Source organism: Ceratotherium simum, chromosome 6, assembly GCF_057802395.1.
Source record: "Ceratotherium simum simum isolate JZ-2026a chromosome 6, ASM5780239v1, whole genome shotgun sequence".
In the NCBI taxonomy this organism is placed as follows: domain Eukaryota; kingdom Metazoa; phylum Chordata; class Mammalia; order Perissodactyla; family Rhinocerotidae; genus Ceratotherium; species Ceratotherium simum.
Genome location: NC_141905.1, coordinates 34805679 through 34832450, shown reverse-complemented (window position 1 = coordinate 34832450; position 26772 = coordinate 34805679). Strand labels below are relative to the sequence as shown.

At 36.2% G+C, this 26772-nt stretch overlaps 1 protein-coding gene across 1 annotated transcript in view; it reads right to left on the bottom strand.

Annotated features, from left to right (window-relative positions):
• Positions 1 to 5038: 5038 nt before the first annotated feature.
• The window catches only part of LOC147916836 (catenin alpha-3), a 218166-nt gene continuing 196432 nt past the window's right edge, over positions 5039 to 26772 (bottom strand). Inside the window, exon 6 of the mRNA XM_087432144.1 lies at positions 5039 to 13448. Within this exon, the coding sequence (XP_087288270.1) occupies positions 13161 to 13448 (288 nt within the window). The 3' untranslated portion in view covers positions 5039 to 13160. The remainder of the gene's footprint in view (positions 13449 to 26772) is intronic.

The following is a 26772-nucleotide window of genomic DNA, read 5'->3' as shown; positions in this document are numbered from 1 at the left end:
AGTTAGCTTGATTCAGAGACAAGTGCTTAATCATTAATTCTATACAGTGTCTTTAAAAGTGCTATGTTCTGGGTGCCGGCCCAGTAGCATAGTGGTTAAGTTTGTGCACTATGCATCGGCGGCCTGGGGTTTACAGATTTGGATCCCAGGTTCCGACCTATGCTCTGCTTATCAAGCCATGCTGTGGCAGGCATCCCACATATAAAGTAGAGGAAGATGAGCAAGGATGTTAGCCAAGGGCCAATCTTCCACAGCAAAAAAAAAAAAAAAAGTAGTGCTTTGTTTCTGAAATGTGTTTAAAACCTAACTCTTCTGCCACTTACCATATATCTTTCTTGAGCAATTTATTTAAACTCTGAGCCTTAGTTTTTTCAACTGTAAAATGGAGATGATGATAATATCCACTTTAAGGAGTGAGAATTCAATGAAGTCATGTTTATAAAAGCATCTAATTTAGTGGCTTGTATTTAGTGTATATGACAATAAATATTCCTAAACTGAGATATACTAATTGAATAATTTCCCTTCATTGATACAGATAATTAGAAAAGAAATACGTTATAAAAATGAAACAAAACTAAACGAACTGCAGCTATGAAACAAAAGAAGATCTCCTTATTGAGTGTGTGGTGCCTGTTGTTGAGCCACAATAATGGGAAAAGTTAATGGACGTATAGAGCTTTCTATATGCAAAGCATTGTCAAGTGCTTTTAAATATATTAATTTGTTTGATTCTCTTATAGATCTAAGTAATATGTATAGTCCCTCTACAGATAAGGAAACACAGGTACAGAAATATTGAGAAATTGGTGGGGTGTGACACTCAGACTCCTCGCTTCTAACCACCGTGCAGTCCTCCCCCAGAGTCCCTGCAGGGAACCCTGTTGCATCTGATCTTCTTCCTGCCTGTTCCAATAACGGCCAGAGTCAACCCTCTAACCAGATATTAACCAGATATCTACGAGCTATTTAATATTTTCACTTGTATAATCAATGGAGAATATATACATATATGAAATAATGGAGATTTTATAATGGAAATCATATATATAATGGATTTTTATATATAATGAAAATTACATATATATAAATGAAGATTTTTTATTGTATATATTTAATTACAAATTTCCTGCATCTTCTCGTCTTCTTATTCTTCTCCCTCTTCTATTTTTCCCTAAAACATCTTATAATAAAGGACAAAAGAGCCATTTCCTTTTGGACCTCCCACTATAGATTCTTCCTAAAGATGAACAAGTCTACCTCAAATTCCTCCTATAATGTGTTCTTCTCACAAGGGGACCAAAAACAGAGTTTCTAGTCCATCTGTGAGAGAAACAGAGCCCTGTGCAGGGATGAGCAGGGGAGCTGGTATAGACAGGACAGAGCCCCGAGCAGAGAAAGGAGTCCAGGGCAGAGGCTGCGAGGACCCATCTCACATATGCAATTTGTAGCCTAGGAATCGTGCCTTCTATTTGGTTTGAAATATTTCTGCCATATCCCACAGAATGGATGGCAGAACTAGAAGCCTATGTACTTTATTTATTTGTGAAAATGCAACTTAGGGTCATTCTTTCCCTCCTAGGAGAAGGTGTCAGGCTGGCAAGAGCGAGGAGGCACCTGGGGTGGAAGAAGAGGCTGAGGTTCCTTGAGGAGACAAAGCGGTGGGAGCCTGCCTCTTGCCTTGCTTGCCCTTAGGGGAATTACAAGGACAGGATTTGTCTTGTCCCTTTACTGTCTTCCCCACCGTGGCCAACCAGTACCTGGCTACTTCACTGACTTCCTCTCCCCCGGGCTGACTTGCAGGCTCTCCATTAGCCTGCTCTCAGAACACGGTGTGTGCGGGGCTCCCCCTCCCACAGGAGGCTGTTAACGCTGCTTACGATGCCCTTCCCATCCCCCTTCACCTGGTGAACTCCTACTCATTCTTCTAATTTCAGCTTGTCTCACTTTCTCAGACCAGCCTTGCCAGATTTCTCTAATTAGACCAAAGCCCCTAATTTTAGGCTTATGGCCCCTGTGTGCTTCTCTTTTGTAGCAATTATCAAAGATACAAATTTGCGCTTTTGGACACATTATTTAATTAACTCCTATCTCTTCTGTCAGTCTCTAAATCCATTAAGAAGAAAAATTGTTTTCATTGACTATTGCATCCCTAGTACCTGGAAGAATCTCCAACCCATAGGTGTTCAATATCTGTTGACTGAATTAATATAAACTGGCTACTCTGCCATTCCTGGCAAGCTCGTGCTATCCCGCTCCAGGCATTTCTTTCCCCCTGTTTCCCCTATAAAGGAACTTACAGGAGTCAACTTTGTGTGTTTTAATCTTGAAGCTTGTAAATTATACATATAATAATAATTGTTAAATTTTGTTTACCTTGTGCCAGGCATCATTCAAAGTACTTTACAAACATTAACTCATAGTAATCCTATGTGGTATATTCTATCATATTTCATTGAATCTGAGAGGCATTGATTCTAAAACACATCATTATTTTGTTCATTGAACTCTGAAATGTCATTTCTATTTTACAAATGAGAATTTTGAGATAATGAGAGGTTTAGCAACTTGCCCAAGAAGGCTGGTGCTAACAATGGTGGAGCCAGGATGCAAACCAGGCAGGGTGATGCCAGAGCCCATGCTTTTGGCCATGCTGCCATCTTGCCTCCCAATAAGTGTCACACATCTGGGCTGTTTCTGTGTTTCTCAAATCAGATACAGCCATCCCAGTAGACCTCAGAGGGTAGTGAAGGCACAGGATAAACATGGTGCCACCCATTTGACCATCACTATTTCATATGAAAAGGTGTAATTACCTTTATAGTAAAATAAATTATACTTTAATTAAAAAAAATGGGATACATTAAATAGTGGAATGCAAAATGTATCCAAAGTTTTAGATAGAATCTAAGACTTGTGTTGCTGTTCAGTTGCTATGTCTCATATTTTCTGAGTACCTTACTTTGTGGTCAGAGACACATGAAAGAAAAATTTGGAGAGGCACTGAGTCTTGTGGGTGTCTCCTGTTTTCACATTCACCAAAGGGTAGGGCAAATACTGTGGTAGTCTGTCTCATTCTAAATATTTGAACACTGAGCCAAGTAACTTAGGGGTAGAAGGAACTCTGTTTCCTGGACCTCTTACAAGCTGACTGTTAGATTGTCAGTAAGACAAAAGTTGATCAGACTAAGAAAAAGGTCAATATTTAAAGTAAAAGACATGGGCCTGTTCATATCTGGTCATATCATAGATGAAACTGAAAATATTCAGATCTTTGCTGAAAAGGCTTCCATATGAACAGATAGTGAAAAATAGAAATGATTTCACTCTGCAGAATAGTTTATATTAAAGAGAGTGTAAACTTAATTCAGACTTCCTGGGTTCAAAATCCAGATCTGTCACTCACCAGTAAGGTGACCATGGTTAAGTTACTTCAACTGGCATTTGCTTTCCTTATCTGTAAAGTGGGAGTAGGATAGAATAACCATTGGGCCATAGTGAAGAATCAATGCGACAATGCAACTAGCATGTTTAGCATAATGCTGGGCACCTGCATTATGCTAAAATCTGCTCGAAATCAATGCCTGCAGAGGGCACACCACGAAGTGAGGAGGACAGCCCACTTTTGTCCCTTAGGGTTTGGCCTGAGTGGTGCTCCATCCACTGATAGGAAATTGTCTTTTGTGCTGTTATAAATTGTGACATGTAGATTTCACCTGCACACCTAACATTCTGTCACTACCAACAACTAGAGGGGGTAGTGAGAAGGCAGGAAAGGTGGCAAGAGGGAAGGGATTCTTTCCACCTCTCTTTGGAACTCAGAGTAGCAGATCCATGCCTCTAGGCTCTCTCCATGATCCTCAGGGACAAAGGGCAATTCTGACAAACCTGAGTATGACAGTCCCTTGGGTTTGACACTCCTTGTTGCCTTCAAGTGAACTCCCTTCTCTGGGCCTATACCTCAAGGGAATCCCTTCTCCTGTCCAAAAAGCAGGAGATTCAGACAGAATAGAAGCCAGAGTTACTTGACAATGGACAGCAGCTTTTCCCTCACAAGCCACAGGATATTGGACATGTGGTGACTGGAAGTGACCTCCCTGAGTTACTTCTGGATGGAATGTTTAATAGTGTTGCCCAGGAAACATCGGGGCATCAGCTCAGGCTCCAAGCAGGAACAGATTCTTCTTGCCAAGAGTGCTTTTAGTTCCACTTCCACCCCCAGAGTGAGCACAAAGAACAGATCGAGGCAGAGAGGATGCTGCAGCCAGAGCAAATATGGGCTCCTGGGGTCTGGGAAAGACTGACACAGAAAGGCAACTTCATGCCGGCATTCTCATTAACAAAGAGGCAGCCGGCATCTGGCAGAACTGAAGGAAGGGAAGCACAGTCATTCATAGGAATTAAGTGATAAAGACTCTGTACTTACAGACTGCATTTTGAGCAAGTATTAAACAGACTGAGACTTGGCAATAAGCATTCTGAAGCGCTGGGGGCCCTGGAGGGAGAAAATGATGTCTCAGAACAGACAACAAGAGTGTGTAAGCCCTGGAAGAGTATCTAGAGACTATCCCCACGGGATTCACACTGAAAAAGGATTATTGTCAAGGTAGAGATGAAGAAGCCAAGATGGATATTCAGAACCCACCAACATTCGGATGCAGGAAGATTGGTAGAGCCAATGGTATTCCAATGTCCACTATGGAGCATGTGTTCAGATATTCCCAGAAGTCTCATTATTGTCAATAATTATTGGTCATTTTCATAAAGTCCTATACTAAAGAACAATTCTTCAACTACATAGACATGACTATTAAAGGCAAAAGCCTAATGCCCGTATTGGACAAACAAATGCTCACTTAACTTAAAAATTTAACTCTATCAGGTACGGTTCATGTTACTTGTGTGCATGCAGTAGTTTGTAAAAGTACCCTCCCTGAATTGCAATACGTATAACTGAAGGAGAGTGGGAATGAAGGTGATTCCTAGAAGCACATGGTTAGACTACTCAGCAATTCATTAACCTCCTTTTTTTGCCCCACCCTAGACACATACCACCAAAGATAAACACCAAATACATAATCAGTCCTTTCATTTTTATTGTTTTGACATACAAGGTTTATCAGTTGAGCAAATTATTAATAAACTACAGAGTGACATGAGTAGAAATAAAAATATTGTTTCAAATAATACTACATAACTTCAAAACAAACCCAGTGTTACATATGTGAAATAATTCAATTGAGAGCACAATGAAAAAAATTTTTTCATTGATTCAGTTAAACAGAAAAGGCATGCAGAATCTCAAACAAGGAGTATTTGGGCTTCTATGTCAATGTCGTGAAGATATCAAAGAGATTTTCTTATTCCTGGATAAATAATTCATTTTTATTGATTGAGGAAATTGACTTTAAGGGTAAATATGGAACAGAAAGATCTACAAGTGCTTTTGCCAAAGTTTATCTATAGCCAAACCATGAAACAGCTTTGAATTGCCCGTTACTGTAGTGGGCGGTTCACTCAGCCTCACCCTGCCTTCTGCGAAGCAGAGTGACATGTACAAGCAAGGTGGGCTGAAACACCTTAACTGCCACTAAATTTAAGTTCTCAAGATATTGCTGCATTAAACCTATTATCAATTGCTTACTTTTATTTCGTCTCAGACTGTCTTAGTTTAAATCTGCCTTCATTCTTGCATATTGCCATCAGAAATGTCACTAAGTATAAGCTCTCAAAGTTGTTGCTTATAAAAGTACATAAAATAAAGTGATTCTTTTTTTTTGGCCAAGTCACTATGAACTAAAAATGTAATCAAAATGGAAAGTAAGGGCATCTGGAAATCTTTCACTGGAAGTTTTAATTCCTATTTAATTACCCAACTTGCCCAAGAAAATGTTGTTTTAAGTCTCAACAATTAGGTACTAAATTGGGCACACCACATGTCTACTTCTGTTTTCAGGGACTTGCTAGGCATGGATATGGAGGAAAAACCATTCTTCTGTCATTTAAGTCCAATGAAATGTTCTTTGGAGGGATGGTACCACACAAGGAAAAGTTTCAAAATCAATAAGAAGCACAGCTTGACCCTTTCAGACATTGCTGAAATTCTCCCATAGACATATTGTATACCAACAAATAAGAATAGAGAGTTATAATGGCATAATTTGGCAAGCACTGGAACACTATCTCTACAGTATTTTTTAAATTAATTTTATGTTTAAAGCCTTGGGAAGGAGGAAAGTTCTGTTTAACTGCATGAACTAACATCTCAGACTTGCTTATTTGTTTTACTAATAAACACTCCGGTCCAAACCTCATGTTAGAAGCCCAGGTCAAGGAAACCCTTCAGTCTAAGCTAGACTCTCAGTGAATACCAAAGAGAGTTCAGATAATTCATAAAGATGGAAAACTGATGTGACATGCTGAGGGCTGGCCTGAGACTGCATAATATATGACTGTGCCAATAGAAAACGAAAAAGCTATCTGCAGGCTTTTGAACTATTGATTTAATTATTGAAAAGGAGCTTTAAAATGTTTAAAGAGATCCTACATACTTTCAAGTTCAAAAAGCCAGAACCAAAATAAGCACTCCTTTTGAAAATGTAAAGGAAAGAAAACTTCAGAACTAGAAAATATCTCATTGGAAATGAAAACACAGGGACCACTCTGCTAATGCCATTTAAGTGGCTTTTGTATGTCTTACATTGAAGAGATTTGTAGAGATGATTGTTAGAAATCTGAGCCTTTTTCAAAAGGAATTTCCTTCTTGAGAGCTTCCTTTTCTTACAGGTGGGAACAGGTACCATCAGGGCTGCCCAGTACCCAAAAGTGAAGACCCCAAATAAACACGTTACCAGTTTGAGGGAAAACCTGTGGCTCCACAGTAACAAAGATCAGGAAGTCATTTAACAACTCCAGGCCTAAGATATGAAGGCATATCCAGCAACATGGGCAAGAAGAAGAGTCTAGCCTTCAGTTGGCTCTAGGAAGAAGGACCATGTAAAATTAAAGGACTTAATTTACCTACAGTCAGGCACATACTACGTACATTTGTGATCTCCATAAAGAAGGAAACATACATTTGCTATCATTTGGGTAAGTTTGGAATACAAAGTTTACCTTTTTTCAATAATCCTTGGCCAACACGCCCCTGAGATCTATAACTCCAAATACACAGACACACATTAGCAGTAAAAATGGAAAAAAAATGATGCCAACAAATGTTTTTTACCAATCAACGCTTAAGATGGGTGGAAACAGGCCTTTCCACTGAAGATTTCTCCTCTATGGTAACAAAAGTAATTTGGCAAGAGTTTGCACCTTATTTCAGATTACATGGATGAAATATTCACTCCTCATATATCTGATACTCTACATTCGGTTATACAGGTGAGAATATGCCGCTAATAACTTATGTACCTGCCTTTTACCTGCTTTGAGTGATGTAAGTAGGGATTAATAATAATTTTTTTTAAGTTTTGATCTTCTTGCTCTTACATAGGAAGCCAGCTAGCATTTGAAATGTGTATCTTATTTTCAACTGAAAAATCCAATCCCATTTTCCAGGAAGTCTGGATGATGTGGTTCAGATTCTAGAATGCAACAAACCAAGTTTTAAAGCCAGTGAGTTTTAGAGCAAGATTCTTATCCTGCTTAAGCCTCAGTTTCCTTATCTACTGAATGGAGCTAATAAAGTCTGTCACATAGGGTTACTGAGAGAATTAAATAAGTAATAGCATTTAAACACAGAGCTGGCACATGAGGGCAAGGATCACTGTTCGTTTTGTTATCTGGTGCATCTTAAGAACTTAGAGCAGTGCTTGGAACATCACAGTTACCCAACACTATTTGTTAAATATATGAATGTGTGATTATCCTGATTGATTAGTTCTGACATTTGGAAGAATTTCATCCATCATCATCTATCGTCAGAAAACTGGCTAAATACCCACTTCTCATCTTGTAAACAATATTACTAAATCATCCTCAAAAGTTATACAGTTCATCCTCCTGCCTCTGCCATGACGTCACCCAAACCACCAAAGACAAGGGCCCCATCCTAGCCTTAAAATCTTCCTCAGCAGGAGGCTGCCTAATCTTCACTCTTCTTCCCTCTGGCTATAAAAGTTATCTGTTTCTATAACTGCCCTTCTTATTCTCTCTCATACCTCTGTCACTTTCTTACCCATGTTCCTTTAGAACTGCTCTGTATTTACTGCTAATTTCTCCAACTTGTCAAATTCATTTTGAAAGTCAATCCTTGTATTTTGCTCCCATAAACCAAGGGGGACTGTTGGATGCCGTAAGCCAGCCTGCAGCCATGAAACATCTCATCCCAGGATCTATGTACAGGCCAGCCCTACAAACTACCTATTGCCCATAAATGGGGTTCTGGTAAGGTTGGGTTCCATTTGGAAATGGTTCTCTCAGTTAGTACTAATCATCTTCTTTTGAAGTATTTAGGAATAGATCCTATCCATCCTGGTAGGGGGAAAAGGTTCACATGTAAAATGATTAATGTTGTAAATTATTCTTTCTTGTGCTTTAATACAAAATGTTTCTTGCTCATGTAAATTGGTTAAAAGTGGAAAAAAACATTGTATTTAAAATTTTAATTCTTCTTCTTGTCTCTCTTCTTGTAGATGTGTAGTATAGTGTTACAGTCTTGATTAGGACATCTCTAGTTGTTTACACTTGGTGTTAATAACATCCACATTTTCTTTCCTAATAGACCCAAAGGGCCAAAATGAAAACTTTAAACTACTTTGTATGTAGAGGCTTCCATCTTTAGGCCTAGCATGTTTATTTGGTAGTAACATGAAAAATACTAATACTAAAGATATATCATAGTGGTATGGGAAGAGAGTTATGACAAAAGAAGTACTATGGGGTTTTCATCTGAATAAGTGTAGTTTCCTGGTATGTGATATGTAAATGAAAATGATATATGAATATAAATTTTTCAGGTTTCAGAATTTTTCCTAGTTTACATAAAAAGATTTATTGAAATAATATGCAAGTTATAATCTCTTAACTGGATGCCCCTAAACTTTCTGATCATTTCAAACAGAAATATTTCTGACTTTCTAAACAGAAAAATGGCTATTTGATTCCTAAATACGCAATAAGCAGGCTGTCTTGGCAGAATACAGGCTGACAAAAGAAAGTTCAGATTCATTTAACTTGATATTCTGATGCCTGCTTTGTTGACCTAGAGAATTATTTACAATACTGAAACAGGCTGGCAATTCTGCGATGACTACACCAGAGAATGGTCAACATCACCAGGAAAAGCCTCAGATCTCATTCCATTCATTCTGCCACTATACAGAAATCTGTATCCATGGGAACCACAATCCCTAGCATGGAAGTGTGCATTTGACACTGAAAGGATAAGAATGTTTTCTGGAATAGAAAAAAAAACAGGGAATAATTCTGCTGGGAATTAAATTTCATAATTTTAACTAGAACACCACAGGATATATTAATTCATTTATATGTGGGTTAGACACCTAAGGAGGCAAGAGATGGGAAAGGGATATTTTTGGTGCATGATCTAAGAGGAAAGGACATTAATTGGAGTAATTGACTGGGATGAGCTGGCCTGACTGCATCAGCCTGGTAGAAAAGTGTCAACGGTTAATAGGAGGACACCTAGCCCAGGGATGGGTGAGATGAAAAGACAACCCGGAAAGTGAAGGTGTAGAAAGCCACTGAAAATACTTTCTCTGTTGTCAGACGTTAGTCTTTTCAGCTACTTATCATTGAATTCAAGGGGCACTAATTACTGGGTTTGAGGCCCAAATTGGGCACTTAACTGTGGGTTCACAATCATAATTATCTTGCTGTAGTAAGATTTGAAAACTGACCTCCTTGGAAGGGTAAGTGTGTGTTAAGTGTGCAAGAATGCCAGACTGAAAAGTTGGTCTTCTGGGTAGCTATGGAGGTCCTTACTCTTAAACAGAAGAAATTTTATGGGGAACATTTATGTTATATTAATAATGATAAATTAAGAGATTTGCAAAGGCCAGAAGGCACATTTAAGAATATTATATTTTCTGATACATTCATAGTTTTCACTCATGTCATAAGACAAACAGAAAGGGGATAATTAACAACTTACCTTAGAAATTCAGTGTTTGAATTTTTTTCTGACTCATTCATCAATTTGTACCCAGAAACTCCATTAGAAAGAAACAAAAATTTTAATCCAATAATTCCCACTTGTGATAAATAAAAGGGAGGGATTTATATTTCTCATCTTTCCTGTTTGATGAAAACTTTCCAATTTTTCTAACTAGAAGAATCTTTAGTGGATTACAATTTCATGGATATTTTCTAGGTTATCATTCTGATTTCAGGCTAATGTTTGACAGGGAGGCTGGTGCCTAACCAGGATGGAACTGACCTTGTAGTTTGTATAAACCCTCTTCTCCCTCTCACGGATTTTTTTTCCTACATAAAATAACATAAACTGATTTCACTAAAAGAAAAAGGTGAGTTTTGATTAACAGGATAAAGCAAATGTATCATCAGAAGAAGCACCAATCTCTGTGATGTGATTTCAGAAGATGTGTTGATGGGCGGCCAAGCTATCACTCTCGTTAAGAAATTTCTGCCATTCCCCTGCAGGAGAAGGGCTTCAATATAAATATATCCACCACATCCTTCCTTACTGATTAGATTCATTTAACTATGCTTTATAACGCAAAGATTTGTTAATATATTTGCTGTTAATTTTTCTTGTGTATAAGCATTTATATTATTAGCAGGTTTGAATCAAACTAAATCTTGAAATGCCGCCCACTACAGGAATTCACTCAGGAGGACAGATGTCTTTCTCAGCTCTGTGCATCTGGTTCTTATCGCACCTTTGATTACTACAGCAGATTTTACTCCTGGCACATTCTCCAAGTTAATTTTTACATTGTTTGGTTTAATTATAGTTGTTTGCTTTGAGCTAAGCTGGAAATCCACGTACTTTGAAGAGGAGGCCTTGTTCACATCTTGTTTTGGGTAAAGAGTCATTTTTTTAAAGATATAGAGGTTATTTGGTAATTGTATAATTTCAAGTTGTTTTTGTTCTTTTGGCATCCAGTGCAGCATTCTAAACGCCAACCTGTGGAAAGCTGATGTAGAATCAAACGGACATTAGAATTTCTAAATGAGACTCTTCCGATTCTTGAGCATGTGGCTTTCGGAACTAAGATATACAGCTAGCAGTTTGGTGATTTTTTAAAAATTTATTTTTTCAACTAAATTATAAATTCACACTGAAAAAAGGATGTGTCATAGATGTTACTCTTGCATTGTATACTTAGAGCAGAAAATAATGGTAGCATTTCAATAAAAGAAACTCCTTATTTTGCCTCAATTCTCTAGATAGCTCTGGAAAATAGAATTAGCTGGATTTCATAATTCCTTTCTGCACTGCCTTCCTTTTTAGGGTGTGGACTCTGTCCGGAAAAATTTTGTGGGCCAGTGCATAGTGCAAGACAGGGAGGAGCTTACTGCTTTCACCTCCTAGGAAGTGTATGTGCTGAGCCCAGGCAACCCAGAATTTTGGAAGAATGAAATAATTTACTACAATAACAGGAAGTTAACATTTCCCCCATAATTTATAATGACTTGTTAAATAAATGCTTTCCCCATACTGTTTTGCTCAAGATATCGTATACATCATGATCTCAACCTTTATGCATTTTTATGTTTCACACATTCCTTTCCCCAAATTGGTCCTCCGAACACCCACAGGTGCTGCGTGTTTGAATTCTACTTCATCAAAATAAGATGGCATGGTTGTTGAAACAACTTATCAATGACAATGTCGTAAAAAGTGAAGTTACAACTATAGTATCATTTTGATAAAGTAGAATAGAGAATGCATGTTTAAAATCCTGTGAATGGGAATTCTATGCATGAGAAAAAGTGAAACTGAAATTTAACTACTCCAAAGAGCCAGAGCAAGAGCGAGAGCATGAGTGTGTGTGTGTGTGTGTGTGTGTGTGTGTGTGAGAGAGAGAGAGAGAGAGAGAGAGGGGAGAGAGAGAAGCAATGCACTGGACTCTGAGACTACTGTGAAGTCCATTATGAACTCAATTAGGGATGAGCACAGTGACTGGAATTATAAAATGACCTCAATGACTTTTATTTAAAAGAATGTTATTAAAGTCACTCCAGTTTCATTGCCATTAACTCTACTTCATAGTTCAATGGTACAATTCACACAGTTATATTTTACTCAATGCCAAAAGGTTTTTCCAACTGGCCTTTTCTGTTTAATTATAATTGCAAGCTGATACAAATGGGTTTTTGGAGTCATGCAGAACTCCTTACATTTCTGTCATCATAACTCACTGGGGGATATAGTTAGATGTCTCATTTCCCAAGTGGGTGGTAACTCTTCCTCCATGTTTGCATTCTGATGGATCCATTTAAACTCAACACTCATTGTGCAGAACTGCTAAACACGATGGAACCCTAAAAGGCATGTTGTGGCATCAAAGCTCATTGTAACCTTATAATGTTAATAAATTGCTTCATTAATAATCAAGGCTGACTTAAAAATCCAGGAAGTAGCTTGACTGCTCAAGCTTGGTTAGTTTCTGCTGAATGTTAGCGTAATCAGTTGACAATAGATACAGATATCTAGAGATTGACATTTTTTTCCTATAGTCACAAGCGTCTGTCAGGTCAGATCAGGTCACGTAAAGAAAATATGGAGATTAAATGGGAAAAGATTTCATGAAGTTTTTTGTTTCCATTGAAAACCAAGTCAAGAGCTCATGTCAATGTTTTAATTCAAAATGAAAACTGAGTGCACACAAGCTATTACACATGAACAGGACTCACTTTAGTCTCCTATGTTCATTTGGTAATGAATGTGAGAAATTCTCTGTGATGGGAAAGGCTGAATGACACCTGAAGTTTTCATTCATTCAACAAGCATATAGTGACTACTTATTAGGTGCTGGCCATATAGAGATGACAATGACAAGATCCCAAATACATGTTGCTAATGTTGGTTAAGCCTCCAATGTTTTACGTTATTTGTGGGTTAAACTCTAAAAGTTAGTGAACTCATGGAACTAATCAAGTGTAAAAATAAAGCAGTGTGCTTAGCCAGGACTTTATAATATAGGCACAAGAATAGAACAATGGTTTCAGTAGACATGTCTTCCTCTAAATTCACTCATGACTTGCACTGGGTGGATTTTTTTCTTAGCTGAGCCTCGTCTGACAGCTGCACAAGTTTCCTCTGGCTTTTCTCTTTTAATCAAAGGTTTTTTTGCAGGAGCCTTCATTCTCCACATCACAACTGGGTGCCGGGGCCCAGCAGGACTCTGAATTCGGATGATCTTGGTTGAGGCAATGTAAGACATTTTCACTGTTTGCACTACGGCGTTCATTAAATTTTTGGCTGCTTGGATCAAGGAGGTAACGCTGTCCAACTGTAGGGGGAAAAAAGAGCTATTATTCAAAAATGTAATCAGGAATTTAAAACGAGTTAATGTTACAGAAATTGAAATGTGATATTTTGTTTTTATCCCAGAAATGAATGTTAATCTCCATTTTATATATCTATGTAAATTATCTACATCAATCCATCTATTTTTGATCATTTATCTATTTATCTATTTATCTGATACATAAATAGATCCATATTCCATCTTCTAAGGTGATAACTTAGAGAGATTAATTTCTTTCTCTTGGTTTTCAGAGAAATGGATTCTATAAATTCTATATAATATCGCAAGGTCCAGATGGTCACTGCTTTCTTTGTAATGAATTTCCCAATTTCCAGGAGTAACACTGAGCCCTTCCTATAGGAGACGACTATCCATAATAAAAGCTATATTATGTATAAGTAAACTTATAAGAACAGCAATGGAAAATTCTCCCATCTCAGGGAATTTATAGTTTAAGATAAATATCATACACACATTCAGGTGTACACACTCATGTATACCACTCACTTTCATGAATATTTCCTAAATCATTCCAGCTAAAAGAGTCTCTTTTTTAAACACAGAACTTTTAAATGGGTCATGCAGTGTGTTACAATAGATAAAGCCAAAGCTTTTCAGTCAAATAAAGTTGGGTGTAAATTTCAGGTCTGCTATTTGATATCTTGGACAAATCATCTAACCGTTTTCCTCCTAGCTTCTTCAGATATTAAATAGGAAAAAAACGCTTATCAAAGTTAAATAATATGTGTAAAGAACCTAGTAGAATGACTGCCAAATACTTGATTGTTATTAAATATCATTTCTGTTGTTTCTTACGAAGACTGACAAAATTGCTTAATTTTGAAGCTGCACTAATGAAATTACTAAAAGAAACCTTTTCCCACATGATTCTGTTTTTAATTGTTATGTTTTCTGGGTTGTTCACAAAAACAATCTCAGGGGAAAACGGGTGATATTCCTAGAATCTTGCAAAATACCTTAGAGCTGAGCCAAGTTGGTTCATGTTTATACAACTAATGCCTCTTCCATTAGTTTAGTTTGGCAGATTGTCATCCACAGGCAACTCACACAGAAAGATGTGCCTCCACTGTCACCTCCCTGTGACGTGTGCTGTCAGAGTTGAGACTCAAACACTGGCTCTGTAGTTACTAAAATTCATCAGCCGCTGCCTGGCCTGAGTTTTCTGCCTTTGCAGTTCGAAGTCTCATCTCACATACAGAATAAATGAGTGAAGGAAAGTAGTGAGCTGAGGTTGTGTGCCTGGGGCAGCGGTCTAGCTGGCTGCTTCCTAGGGAGAAAATTTAATTAGCTCCATTATATGCCAAGCTCTAACTCCTGAAAAGGTGACACCAAAAAATATGTAGTTTGAGAGGCAGTAATACTTGGCAACTACACATCTTTAAGTCTTTTTACTTGTTGAAGCCAGAAATGTAAAATCTGTGCATGTGGCAGGAATGACAAATGTTTTGTAAACATTAAACAGGATTTCATGAAGCACTCACGCGTATTTCAGAGGATACTTAGAGCTTCTGAATCTGTACACAACTTAAAAAAAAAAACGAGACTTTGAATAGAATAACACACTTTGTTATTAATGTTACTCTATGGACAGATTGCAGGCTAAAATCTGTCCTCTAATAATTAGCAAGTTTCATTAAAAACATCCTGGAGCCAGTTAGATTCTCAAAGTAGTTTACAATCTCACCATAGGAAAAAGAAAGTTTTTCTAAACGATGAAATAATGTAAACAGTATTGAGAATCCTTGGTAATTTTCTCTCTCAAACATGAAAATACTTGGTTTACTCCAAAGCTCTGTGCTACCATAAAGTCTTCTATGGAAGAAGGTCCTAGGGACTGCTGTCTCTCGGGATTTCACCAGTGGCCTTTGGCGTTCCCACTCTAAAACTAACATTCTCTTCTCTTCTTTTTGACTCTGTAAACTTGTCATGTATAGATTGTATTTATTTCCTTTCCTTTTGATTTCTCCATATAAGTGGTATATATAAACCAGTCTAAAGAGAATGTTTAAGATCAATCCAGGCCTTAAAATGTGGAAACTGTATTGTCTTCTTTCCTCACTGAATCAGCAAAGCCCTGTCTGTGCCATTGTGATCTCTTATCCTTTTATTTTAAAATCCTAAATGGCTGTAGCAAAATTTCTCCTCTGAGTGATCAGAAAAACCAGAGGACAAATTATCCCCCTAGGAGAACATGAAGACTAGTTTTTTTGTGTGTGTGTGTGAGGAAGATTGGCCCTGAGCTAACATCTGACAATCCTCCTCTTTTTGCTGAGGAAGACTGGCCCTGGGCTAACATCCATGCCCATCTTCCTCCACTTTATATGGGATGCCGCGACAGCATGGCTTGACAAATGGTGCGTCGGTGCGCGCCCGGGATCTGAACCGGCGAACCCCAGGCGGCCTCAGTGGAGCGCGCGCACCTAACCGCTTGCGCCACCGGGCCGGCCCCCACTAAGACTAGTTTTGCAGACAGATTAGGACAATTGCTGAAAGAATACTGTTATTTCATGAGGGAAGCTTGTAAGACATTCTAGGAGGATCTTTGAGGTCTGAGAGCTATGTGCGCTAGTATGCATAACTCTCTGCTATTAGCCAAATCACAGGCCACACGAGCAATGGGTATAGACAAGCCTAGCAAATGGTAGGGAATTTTGCCTGAGGCTCAAGCAGTGGCTCAGGCCTACTCATAGAGAATAAATGCACAATTTCATGTCTGCAAAAATTATCATAAATCCTCCAATCCAGGGTTCTTCAAGGGAAGGTTTCAATAGAATCTTCTTTGTAAAAACAAAGGCAAATTTGAGTAAGGTAAGGCACCACTTTAGGGTCTCTGTGTTCAATTTATTGAACAAAGTTTTCTGAATTTCACAAACGTACCTGTGCAAGACAAGAATGTTAATTTACTCTAAAGGTCTGGTAGAGTAAACCAAGCAACCTGTAAAACTCAGGTCCACAGATTCTCTTACCATTGGAAATCATTTTCATCAACCGAAAATTCTTCTAGGCAAATGTAACTTGAGATGTTTACCATAGAAGGAGCTATTTTCCCTAACACCTGGTGACATTCCTCTCTGATCTAGTTGAAGTGTTCTTGATCAAGGTTATCAACTGAGAACAAGAATGGCTTGTAAGGCCCTCAAACCTCCTGAGGTTCTATGTAAGTATTTGCATGCACGTACATATAAGCAGCTTCTTATCTACCCCTTTTCCATAAAAGGGGACAAGGTTTTAAATAATTTTTCAAAGAGGATTTTGACCTAAATTAAAGGTCTCTGTCCTTGACAAATCGGAAATCTGCTCTCCTACCATAGTAAATAGGAAGATAGCTACTTTTCCTATGCTGTTGACTTGTACTTGTTCTTACAACACTGGTGTGGCTTCAAAATAACTCAGCTTGCTGATCTATTAATGTCACAATAACTTTCTCAATATTGTCTATGTCTAAACATAAATTGGTAAGTTCTGCCTCTTTTTGCTGAGAATCTAGATGAACATAAAGTGATTATATTAGTAAGCTAGCTCTTTAACCGCAAGATGTATTTTGCAAACAATGCAAATTATGGTCATCTAAATAGAGTCCTACTCAATATTATCAGTCTATAGGAATCTTAGTTCATTTTATTGTTGCTTCTCTTCTGTGCTTTGTGGTATGTACTTTGTGATTTCAGTTAAGCTACAGTATAAATTTGTCCAGTTCTAAAAATGTTTTCCGACAAAAGTCTCGGTCCTACTTAGAGATATGTCTACAACCTTTACTACAGAAAAGGAAGAGTTTAACAACACAAAAGATATTTTCTTTTTCCTCACAAAATGTCAGCTTTTTGACCATGTGACCAGTGTTCAGAGAACATCTGAATCTTTTTACAAAAACTAACATTAAATACCTGTGATGTAAGTTTTACACAACTACATCAACATGGAATGTCTGCTGGAAAGTCCTTGTCAAAATTCTATTGTAATTATTGATAGCCAAGATGAATATTAAAAAAAAGACACGTTAGTTATTCCTTCTTTTAATTTTCTAGTTTCTCATCTATATTACTTCAGAACACCAGAATGTCTTACACTCATACTATAGGGCTTGAACTCCCCCTATTCTGGATCCAGACCTTTATCAGATACATGCTTTGCATGAGGATGCTGAGCCGAAGCGAAGCTCCCTCCCATTGATGTAGATCTCATCTCCTTGCACCTGGGCTGTCACCTGGGGAAAGCATAGCTTCCCAAACTGTGTGAACTGCCATACCAACTAATGCTGATGGGGCTCCTGTGGAGAGAAAAGCCTGATATTGCCTGGAAAGATATCATTCCTATCCCATAAACTTGTGGGTAAACTGGTGCCAAGTGTAGCCTATGATATTCTTGTGAGTCTCAACATTTACCTGAACTTAAAGACCCCTGGTGGATGTTGCACCTGCACAAAAGCAATACTTGAAAGTCAAATGTGTGGACTTTGGCTTCAAGTATAACAGCTTATAATAATTGCTAATGTTGATTGTATGCTTCCTGTATGTTGATGCTGTTCTAAGCAGTTGACATAAATTAATTCACAGCAACACTATGAGGTAAGTACTACTATTATCTCCATTTCATAGATGAGAGAACAAAGGAACTGGAAGGTGTGGTAGCTTGCTCATGGCAACACGGCTATTAAACGGTAGAGCTGGAATTTGAGCCACGGCACGTGGTTCAAGTAACTGGTGCTTGTCCCGCTGCACAGCCCTGTCTCTCAGGAACGTGTCACTTCGAATGCATATTTATTTTCAGATATTTAATCGTTGGAGAAATTGCACTAACATTAATACAATGTCTAAAATTAAAAAATTGACTACCCAATAACTGCTTTGGGAAAGGTTGTAGAATTTTTGTAATATATTTTGGTACTAAGAAAAATGAGGCTATCTTACTTGTCGAGGTACTTTCTTGGGACGGTGGTTTGTTAATGTTTATACTCCATCATTTTCCAAGTAGTGCTTTTTTTGAAATAGCAAACAGAAATGCTCAGTCATTCTTACACGCCCCAAACCATTTAAAGACTTTTAAATTAGGACTACTTTCTAATTAAACATTTTTAAATTTTAAAATATGGATCTCAATAAACAAATCAATAAGGCAAAGAAAAACCACAAACAAATCATATTACAGCTTCTAGGACATGGAATTGTGTAATATTTATTTCATCTTTAAAATGTTTCATAGTGTAAATACAAACCAAACTTTTTTCTGATTCTCAAATAAAATTAAATCAGTTTGTCTGCCTTTGTTTTGTAATAAAAACCAGGATTTGGTCCCCTGAGCTTGGAGTTTCTATTTAACCCTTACTTAGTTTTGAAGTTCTCAGTTAAATTATTTGGAAATAAGGATAGTATAGGTAATGTAAAAGGGCATTATGTACATGTGTTGGTAGATAACAAGTGAAAGCATAAATAACTCTTTCTAAAATACTTAGAGATGTTTATAGTCTTTCTAACTTATAGGTGCCATTTTCATCTCTAGAAGTAGTTGTGTACCACAGGAAATGCTTAAACACATATTTATTAGCAAAAATACATCATCTAATTCAATATGTTTTTATTATCCACCCTGAACCTCTCTGAGGACCTAATTTTATCCCCATATTTGCTTAACACATTCTTTTGTTTCTGAACAGATTTTTAGAAGAATGGCCTCTATTGAAAGCGTTCTCCCTTTTTAGATGCATTAAAAAATGCTAAACAGCCAGGCTGGCTTAATGTAAAAATCAAATAACAGGCTTTGTTAATGCTAGTCAAAATGGAGTTACCTATTCAAATTGAAATTGTCAAGCTTATAATTAAATTGAGAAGGTGGCTCCTTCTTTGAGTATGAAGAGTTATTCCAATGGACCACTGATAGAATTTGCATAGTAAATTTGTCCTTTTCCAATTCTCCATTAGAATATGATAACAGCAAAAGACAATTTAAGTTGAAAGAGGGAAAAATCAATGCATAGAATAACTAAAGAAATTTAACACTACTGAGAGGGCCAGACATGAAACGAAAGACGACATTTATTCAGTTGTAATCTTGTTCTGTCAAAAAGCACTTCCAAAGCTAATTTTTTTCTAAAGCACATACTCTAGGCTAAAAACATCTTGTATCATCTTAAAAGGAAATAATTACAAACACAACACCAATTCAGGTGGCTACTCAGAACGCCTTTTGATTCTTTTTGCAATGGCCTGCTATAAATATATTGTTAGTAATATTAATGATTAGCTATCCTTCAACAACATTGACTTAAAGGCCAATGCCTATCTGAACAACTAATTTCCTGTAACAATTACAGCCCAGGTACTAGTTACACAGATTCCGAAAAATTAGTATATTCTTTCCTATGTAGAGCTAGCAGTTCGGGCTGGGTTTGGCATGATTCTCTCCATATTGATGTTTCAACCTGTGCTTTCTCTTCTCTCCAGCATCAGGCAGAGAATTGACTTCTGCTCTTTCCATAGACATCTACTGATGATATTCAGCTGACATCTTAACGATGATGCAAGAACTCTGGGCTGAGAGTAAGAAAGCACTGGTGTGGGTCTTAGATCTGACACTCATCTCTTGCATGAACACAGGCAAGAAAAAACTAGGTTGTGTAAAGCCAAAAATCCAAATGACATTAGTCTTCCAATCCATGCAAGGACATCCCGTCTACAGACCTTTTCACATTTTTGCTATTTTTCAGCCTCTCTTGATCATCATTATTCTATCATTTTAACCCTTCTGTTAGCAATAGTAAACATTTCTTAGCTTGCTTCTCTCTGCTACAAACATCTAGTAGAAGAGAATTGTCCATGTCACTGGTACTGACCCACAGGTGACCCTCTACTGCTCTTAGAGAATCTCTTGATTGGGAAAATGGGTTTCTAAATAAATTGATTTGCCATAAACCTGAAGTTGACAGACAATGCTTTTTGTGTCTTAGGCAATTATTGCACTCATTCTACCCAAACACTATTTCAAATTTCCACTCTCATCAAACCTCTGACATCTCATATTCTCACTTATTCTGCAGGTTATTTCACTTAAAATAAATATAAAACAAACAAGCAAGCAAACAACAACAATAAAATAGAAACAAAAATAGAAGCAGCAAAATGCCACTGCTTGAACCTGTTCTTCATTCTTATCCATTTCCACTAAAATGAAAGAGTTATCTCTTTTTTTCTCTATAACCAATACTTCTACTTGTACTCTAGATTCTATTCCTTCTTTGCTTTCTCGGGACTTTGTACAATTAGTAATTCTTTTCTGTTAATGCATCTTTGTTCCATTCCTTTTTATTGGTTTTTTCACTGAAGTATGTAAATATTTGTAAAAGCCTATCCTAAAATATAGCCAGACTTTTCGAAAGGTTTTCTATATTCCCTGACACTATTTTCCTCACTTCCTACTTACTTCTCCAGCAATCTAACTCTTACTTTCACACAAAAAGTTTTCCCTTTTTTTCTAGTAGACATTGATGTAATACAGATGTATTAAATATATATGATATAACATATAATTAAATATATTATATAATATTAGTATATATTTAATTAAATATAATTTTATATAATATTAATATATGTTTTCTACTATATCATACTACATGTATGTTAAATATGTAACATATATTAGATAATTCAATATGTAACTTGCATATCTGATTTCTTTCAATCAAATTTCATTTATAAGATCAATTAATTCTCATTCTGGTATAATATTCTATTATGTAAAAACATCATAATTTATTTATCCATTTTACTGTTGATGGACTTTTAAGTAATTGGGGGCTATTATGAGGAGCAATTTAGGAATATTCTGGTACATGTATTTTGGTGAAGAAATATATGAAATTTTGTTGTGTATGTACATGAGAGTGCAATTGCAGAGTCATAAAAATGCACATATTCAGTTTTCTTGGATACTTCCACAGACTGCCAAAATGCCCCTGCAAATTTATACTTCCACCAGTAATATATTGTTACGTCTTCACCTACACTTTTTTCTCCATATTGTTCACCTTAGCCATTTTGGCAGGTTTATAGTTGAGATTTTAATTGGCACTTCATTGATAACTAATGAAGCTGAGCATGTTCTCCTATATTTACATTAACCTGCCTCTAGAGACCTTGCAAAATTCACTTAATAATATAATTTTTACATATTTTTCTAGATCCTATTGGCTTTTCTATGTACACAAACATGTCATCTATGAATAATGACAATTATATGTCTTCTTTTTCATTTATTTTATCTTTTTTTCCCTTGCAGTATTACATTAGGTAGAACTACCAGTACACAAATGTTGATACCAGGTATTTTTGATTCATCTTTCATCTCAGAGAGAATGTTTTCAATATTTTAGCATTGATTTCTTAGTTACCTCATGGACTAGATGTTTATTTTTATAAATATCCTGGTAAGGGAGGATTTTCTAGTTTTCTTTTTATTATTGATTTCTAACATAAAATACTATTGTAATTAGAAAATAAGATCTGAGTGATTTTAAAATGTAATATTTGTTGAGGCTTTCTTTAGAGCCAACATATGGTCAAATTTGATACATGTCAGGTACACTAGAAAGGAATGTAAATTCTAGTATTGTTATATCAGTGTTGTATTATGTCAATTAGCTTCCTTGAGCCTCTTTTCAATCAAGCCCATTCCCATCCCAGTATCAGGCAACACTGATCTGTTTTGTGTCACTGTAGATTTGATGTACCTTTTCTAGAGTTGCACATAAATGGAATTCTACAGTATGTACTTTTTTGTGTTTTGCTTCTTTCACTCAGTGTTATAATTGTAAGCTTCACCTACGTTGCTCCATGTAACAGTAGTTTATTCTGTTTATTATTGAGGAGTATTAAATTTTATACATATACCACAACTTGCTAATCCATTCACTTATTGACTGACATTTGGTTTGTTTACAATCTTTTATTATTATGAATAAAGCTGCTATGGCCATTCTTGTACAACTAATTCATAGATAGGCTTTTATTTTTCTTGGGTAAATACCTAGAAGTGAAATTGCTATGTTGTATTTTAAGTGTATGTTTAACTTTATAAGAAACTATCAAACTGTTGGCCAATGTTATTTTACCATTTTAAATTCCCACTAGCAATAATACAAGTTACAATTACTTTATATCCTGAGCCCTACTTGGTATTTTCTTTTTTTTTTTTTGATTATTATTATTTATTTATTTATTTTTTCCCCCAAAGCCCCAGTAGATAGTTGTATGTCATAGCTGCACATCCTTCTAGTTGCTGTACATGGGACGCGGCCTCAGCATGGCCAGAGAAGCGGTGCGTCGGTGCGCGCCCGGGATCCGAACCCCGGGCCCCCAGCGGCGGAGCACGTGCACTTAACCGACAAGCCACGGGGCCAGCCTCCTACTTGGTATTTTCAATCTTTTTAAATTTTAGACATTCTAGTGAGTATGAAGTGAAATGCCACCATGGTTTTAAGTTGCTTTTCTCTGATTACTAATAATGTTGAGGATGTGTTAGAGTACTTAATGCACATTCACATATCTTCTTTAATGAAATATCTGTTAAATATTTTATCTCATTTTTGGACTATCTTCTTTCTATTCAGTTCTAGCTTTCTTTATATATTCTGGATACAAGTCCTTTGTCAGATATATGTATTACAAATATTTTCTCCCAGCCTGTGATTTTTCTTTTCATTTTCTTAACTGAGTCTTTCAAAAAGCACAGGTTTTTAAATTTGATGAAGTCCAATTTATCAATTTTTTTGATTAATGGTTAATGATTTTTTTGTCCTATTAAAAAATGTTTGGCTACCACAAATTTACTAAGATTTTCTTTTATGTCTTCCTCTAGATGTTTGAAGTTTTAGATTTATATTTAAGGTTATGCAAACTTTGTACTGATTTTTATTTAAGGAGTGATATACAGTACATTTCTTTTCATATAAATATCCAGTTGTTCAAGCATCGTTTGGTGAAAATACTTTTCTTTTCCTTTTAAGTTATCTTGCAACCACTGTTAAAATTAAATTGATCATATATGTGTGGATCTATTTTTAGACTTTCAATTCTGTTTCATTTCTATGTTTACTTCATGCCAGTACCATACCATCTTGAATACTATCGCTTTATATTAAGTTTTGAAATAAAATATATTAAATGTTAATTTGTTCTTTTTAACAATTGATTTAACTATTTTAGGTCAATTGGATTTCTACATAATTTATAGAATAAGTTTGATAAATTACACAAAAATGCCATGGGGATATTGATTGGGATTATGTTTAATGTATAGAACTATCTGGATAGAAGTGACAGTTTAACAAGATTGACTCTCAATGTACGAACATACTATGTATAGCTCTCTACTTTTTTGTGTGTATGCGTGAGTAAGATCAACCCTGAGCTAACATCTGCCAATCCTCCTCTTTTTGCTGAGGAAGACTGGCCCTGGGCTAACATCCGTGCCCATTTGCCTCCACTTTATATGGGACGCCGCCACAGCATGGCTTGACAAGCAGCGCGTCGGTGTGCGCCCAGGATCCAAACCAACGAACCCCAGGCCACCGCAGCAGAGCGCACGCACTTAACCTCTTGCGCCACTGGGCCGGCCCCAGATCTCTACTTTTTAAGGTTTAATTTCTTTCAACAAGAGTTTATAGTTTTCAGTTTAAACATCTTGCATATATGATGATAAATTTTCCCCTAATATTTTGTTTTTGATGCTACTGTAAAAGTTATTTTGAAAATTTTATCCTCTGATTTTTTATTGCTAATATATAGAAATATAATTGATTTTTTTTGTTGGTATTGTTTTGTATTTTGGTTTGTTTCTTGCAACGTTTCTGCAGTCCACAAATTGTCTCCAGGAAGAAATCTGGGGTGAATGTAGGGCTCATCTTGTTTGTTTCCTTCTCTCAGGGATTACAGGCTTCTAATATTTATTGTCCAATATTTGAAAATAGTTGTAATGTATATTTCATTCAGTGTTATGGTTGTCATGGTAACAAGGAAAGTCCAACCTCAGTTACTATAATATGCTAGGAAGGAAAAGTCCAGTTCTGTGAATTTTTAAAAATACTTACATTTTATATTGTGGTATTGGGTTCATAGAGATTTATAATCATGTGACAGTCTTAAAAAGACCTTTTCATCACTGTGAAATGCTCTATGTCTAGTAATTATATTTGCTTTAAATTCTACTTTGTATGATATTAATATAACTTTATCAGCACTCTTTTGATTAATGTTTGAAGAGCATATCTTCTTCAATCTTTTACTTTCTACTTTTTTTTTGTCCCTATATTTAAAATGTGTTTCTTTATTAACCATCACACAGTATTTTTTTATTCCAGTCTGGAAATCTTAGTCCTTTATTGGCTCCTTCATTTACCTATATGTAATATAATTACTAAGCCAGGTTATGTTTATAACTATCATTTTGCTATTTATTTTTTATTTGATTTATTTTTGTATATATTTTTATCTTTCTTATTTCTCTTGGGGTAATGAAATATTTTATATTACTCCATTTTCTCTCTCTAGTACCTCCTCAGTTATATTTACATTTTAACTACTTTTGGTTACTCTAAAGATTAAAACATGCTTCTTTGATTTACTAAATTTTAATATAAAGTAATACTTTTAACACTCTTCTGTAGTGCTAGAATCATAGAAAATTTGAATTCTACTTACTCATTTTAATTTTTACAATATTCTCAATATTCCACTAAATTCTATCATTAAAATTTGGAATTTTAATTCCAAATATATTTTAAACTCAATAGGGCAATTGTAATATCACTTTGTACGGTCAGCATTTTTATTTTCGCACATATGTGTTTTTTTTTCTTGCATTTACATGTTTCTATTTTGCAAAATTTTTCTTCTGTTTGAAAAACTCTCTTTAGTATTTCTTTTTGAGATGGCCTGATGGTGAGAAATGCTCTCAGTTTTTATTTTTCTGAAAAGATCTATATTTGAGCTTTATTTCTGAAGTATATTTTTGTTGGTTATAGAATTCTACATTGGCAATTGTTTTCTTTTACCTTAAAGATATCATTCAATTTTCTTCCAACATCCATCATTTCTCCTGAGAAGTTAGTTATAAGTTTTCGTGACTCTCTTTTGAAGGAAACAGGTCTTTGCTATCTTGTTGCTTTTAAGATTTCAGCTGACTTTGTTTTATCAGCAGTTTGACTATGATGTACCTAGTTGTAGAACTTTTTTCTTTTATATCCTACTTTAAATCCACTGAGCTTCCTCAATTTGTGAGTTGATCTTTTTCTTCAGTTAGGGAAAATTCTAAGCAATTAATTCTATGCAATTATTTCTTTGAATATTGCCTTTGTCCCTTTTTCTTTCTTGTTCTTTAGGAGGTCCAAATACATGAATGCTAAATATTTTGTGCTGGTTCTACATGTTTTTTATCTGGCTTTGCTGATGTTGGTGGAGCCATTCGTTTATCGTAATCTACTACATTCTACCCAGAAATGGAAGCTTTTGTATTACAGTGGACATTTTAATCTTTATCCTTCATAAATTCTCAGTATTCAAGACTGCTAAACACTTTATCCCTCTAAAAAACTTTGTTCCCAAGTTTCAAGTAAACATAGCCTAGTTTATCCATTTACCTCTCAGTTTGTTCCATGAAGAATTTCACTGTGCAGAATATTTTCTCCAGATGTTCCTTAAATATTGGTGTTTTAAGCACTCTTTTTTTTCCTCAGTCTAAGCCCACTTATGGACTCCCAAGGCTACAATTACCATTAATTTGCTTATGATTACGATTCTCAAAATCTCATCATCATCTGAACTCCAAAATTCCCTATCTCAGTTAAGGCAACACCAACCAATCTCCTAAGCAAAACTTTGACTCACCACTCTCGTTCACCAATCATATTTAGTCAATCATCAAGGCCCCTCATTCCAATCCTCTCAGTATCTTTCCTTCTCTACTATCACCACCCTAGAGCTGGTCATTATCTTGTCTAACTTGGACAACTGCAATATGTTCCTGGGCTCTATCTCTGCATTTTTGCTCCCCTCTGGTCCATTCTCTACAATAATGCAAAAATAATCTCTCAAGGGAGTGACGTCAGCATCATGGTGGAGTGACCTTTCTTCTAAACCCTTCCCCCAATAAGATACCAAAAAAGGGACAGTCACAGACCAACAAGGGACTCTTATGCAGCAAAAAGGAAGATCGGAAAGACCCCACCAGCGCACACCTGAAAGTGGACGTGCTGGGGCCCCCAGAGAAAGTGGGGAGAGGTAAGGAGAAATCCTAT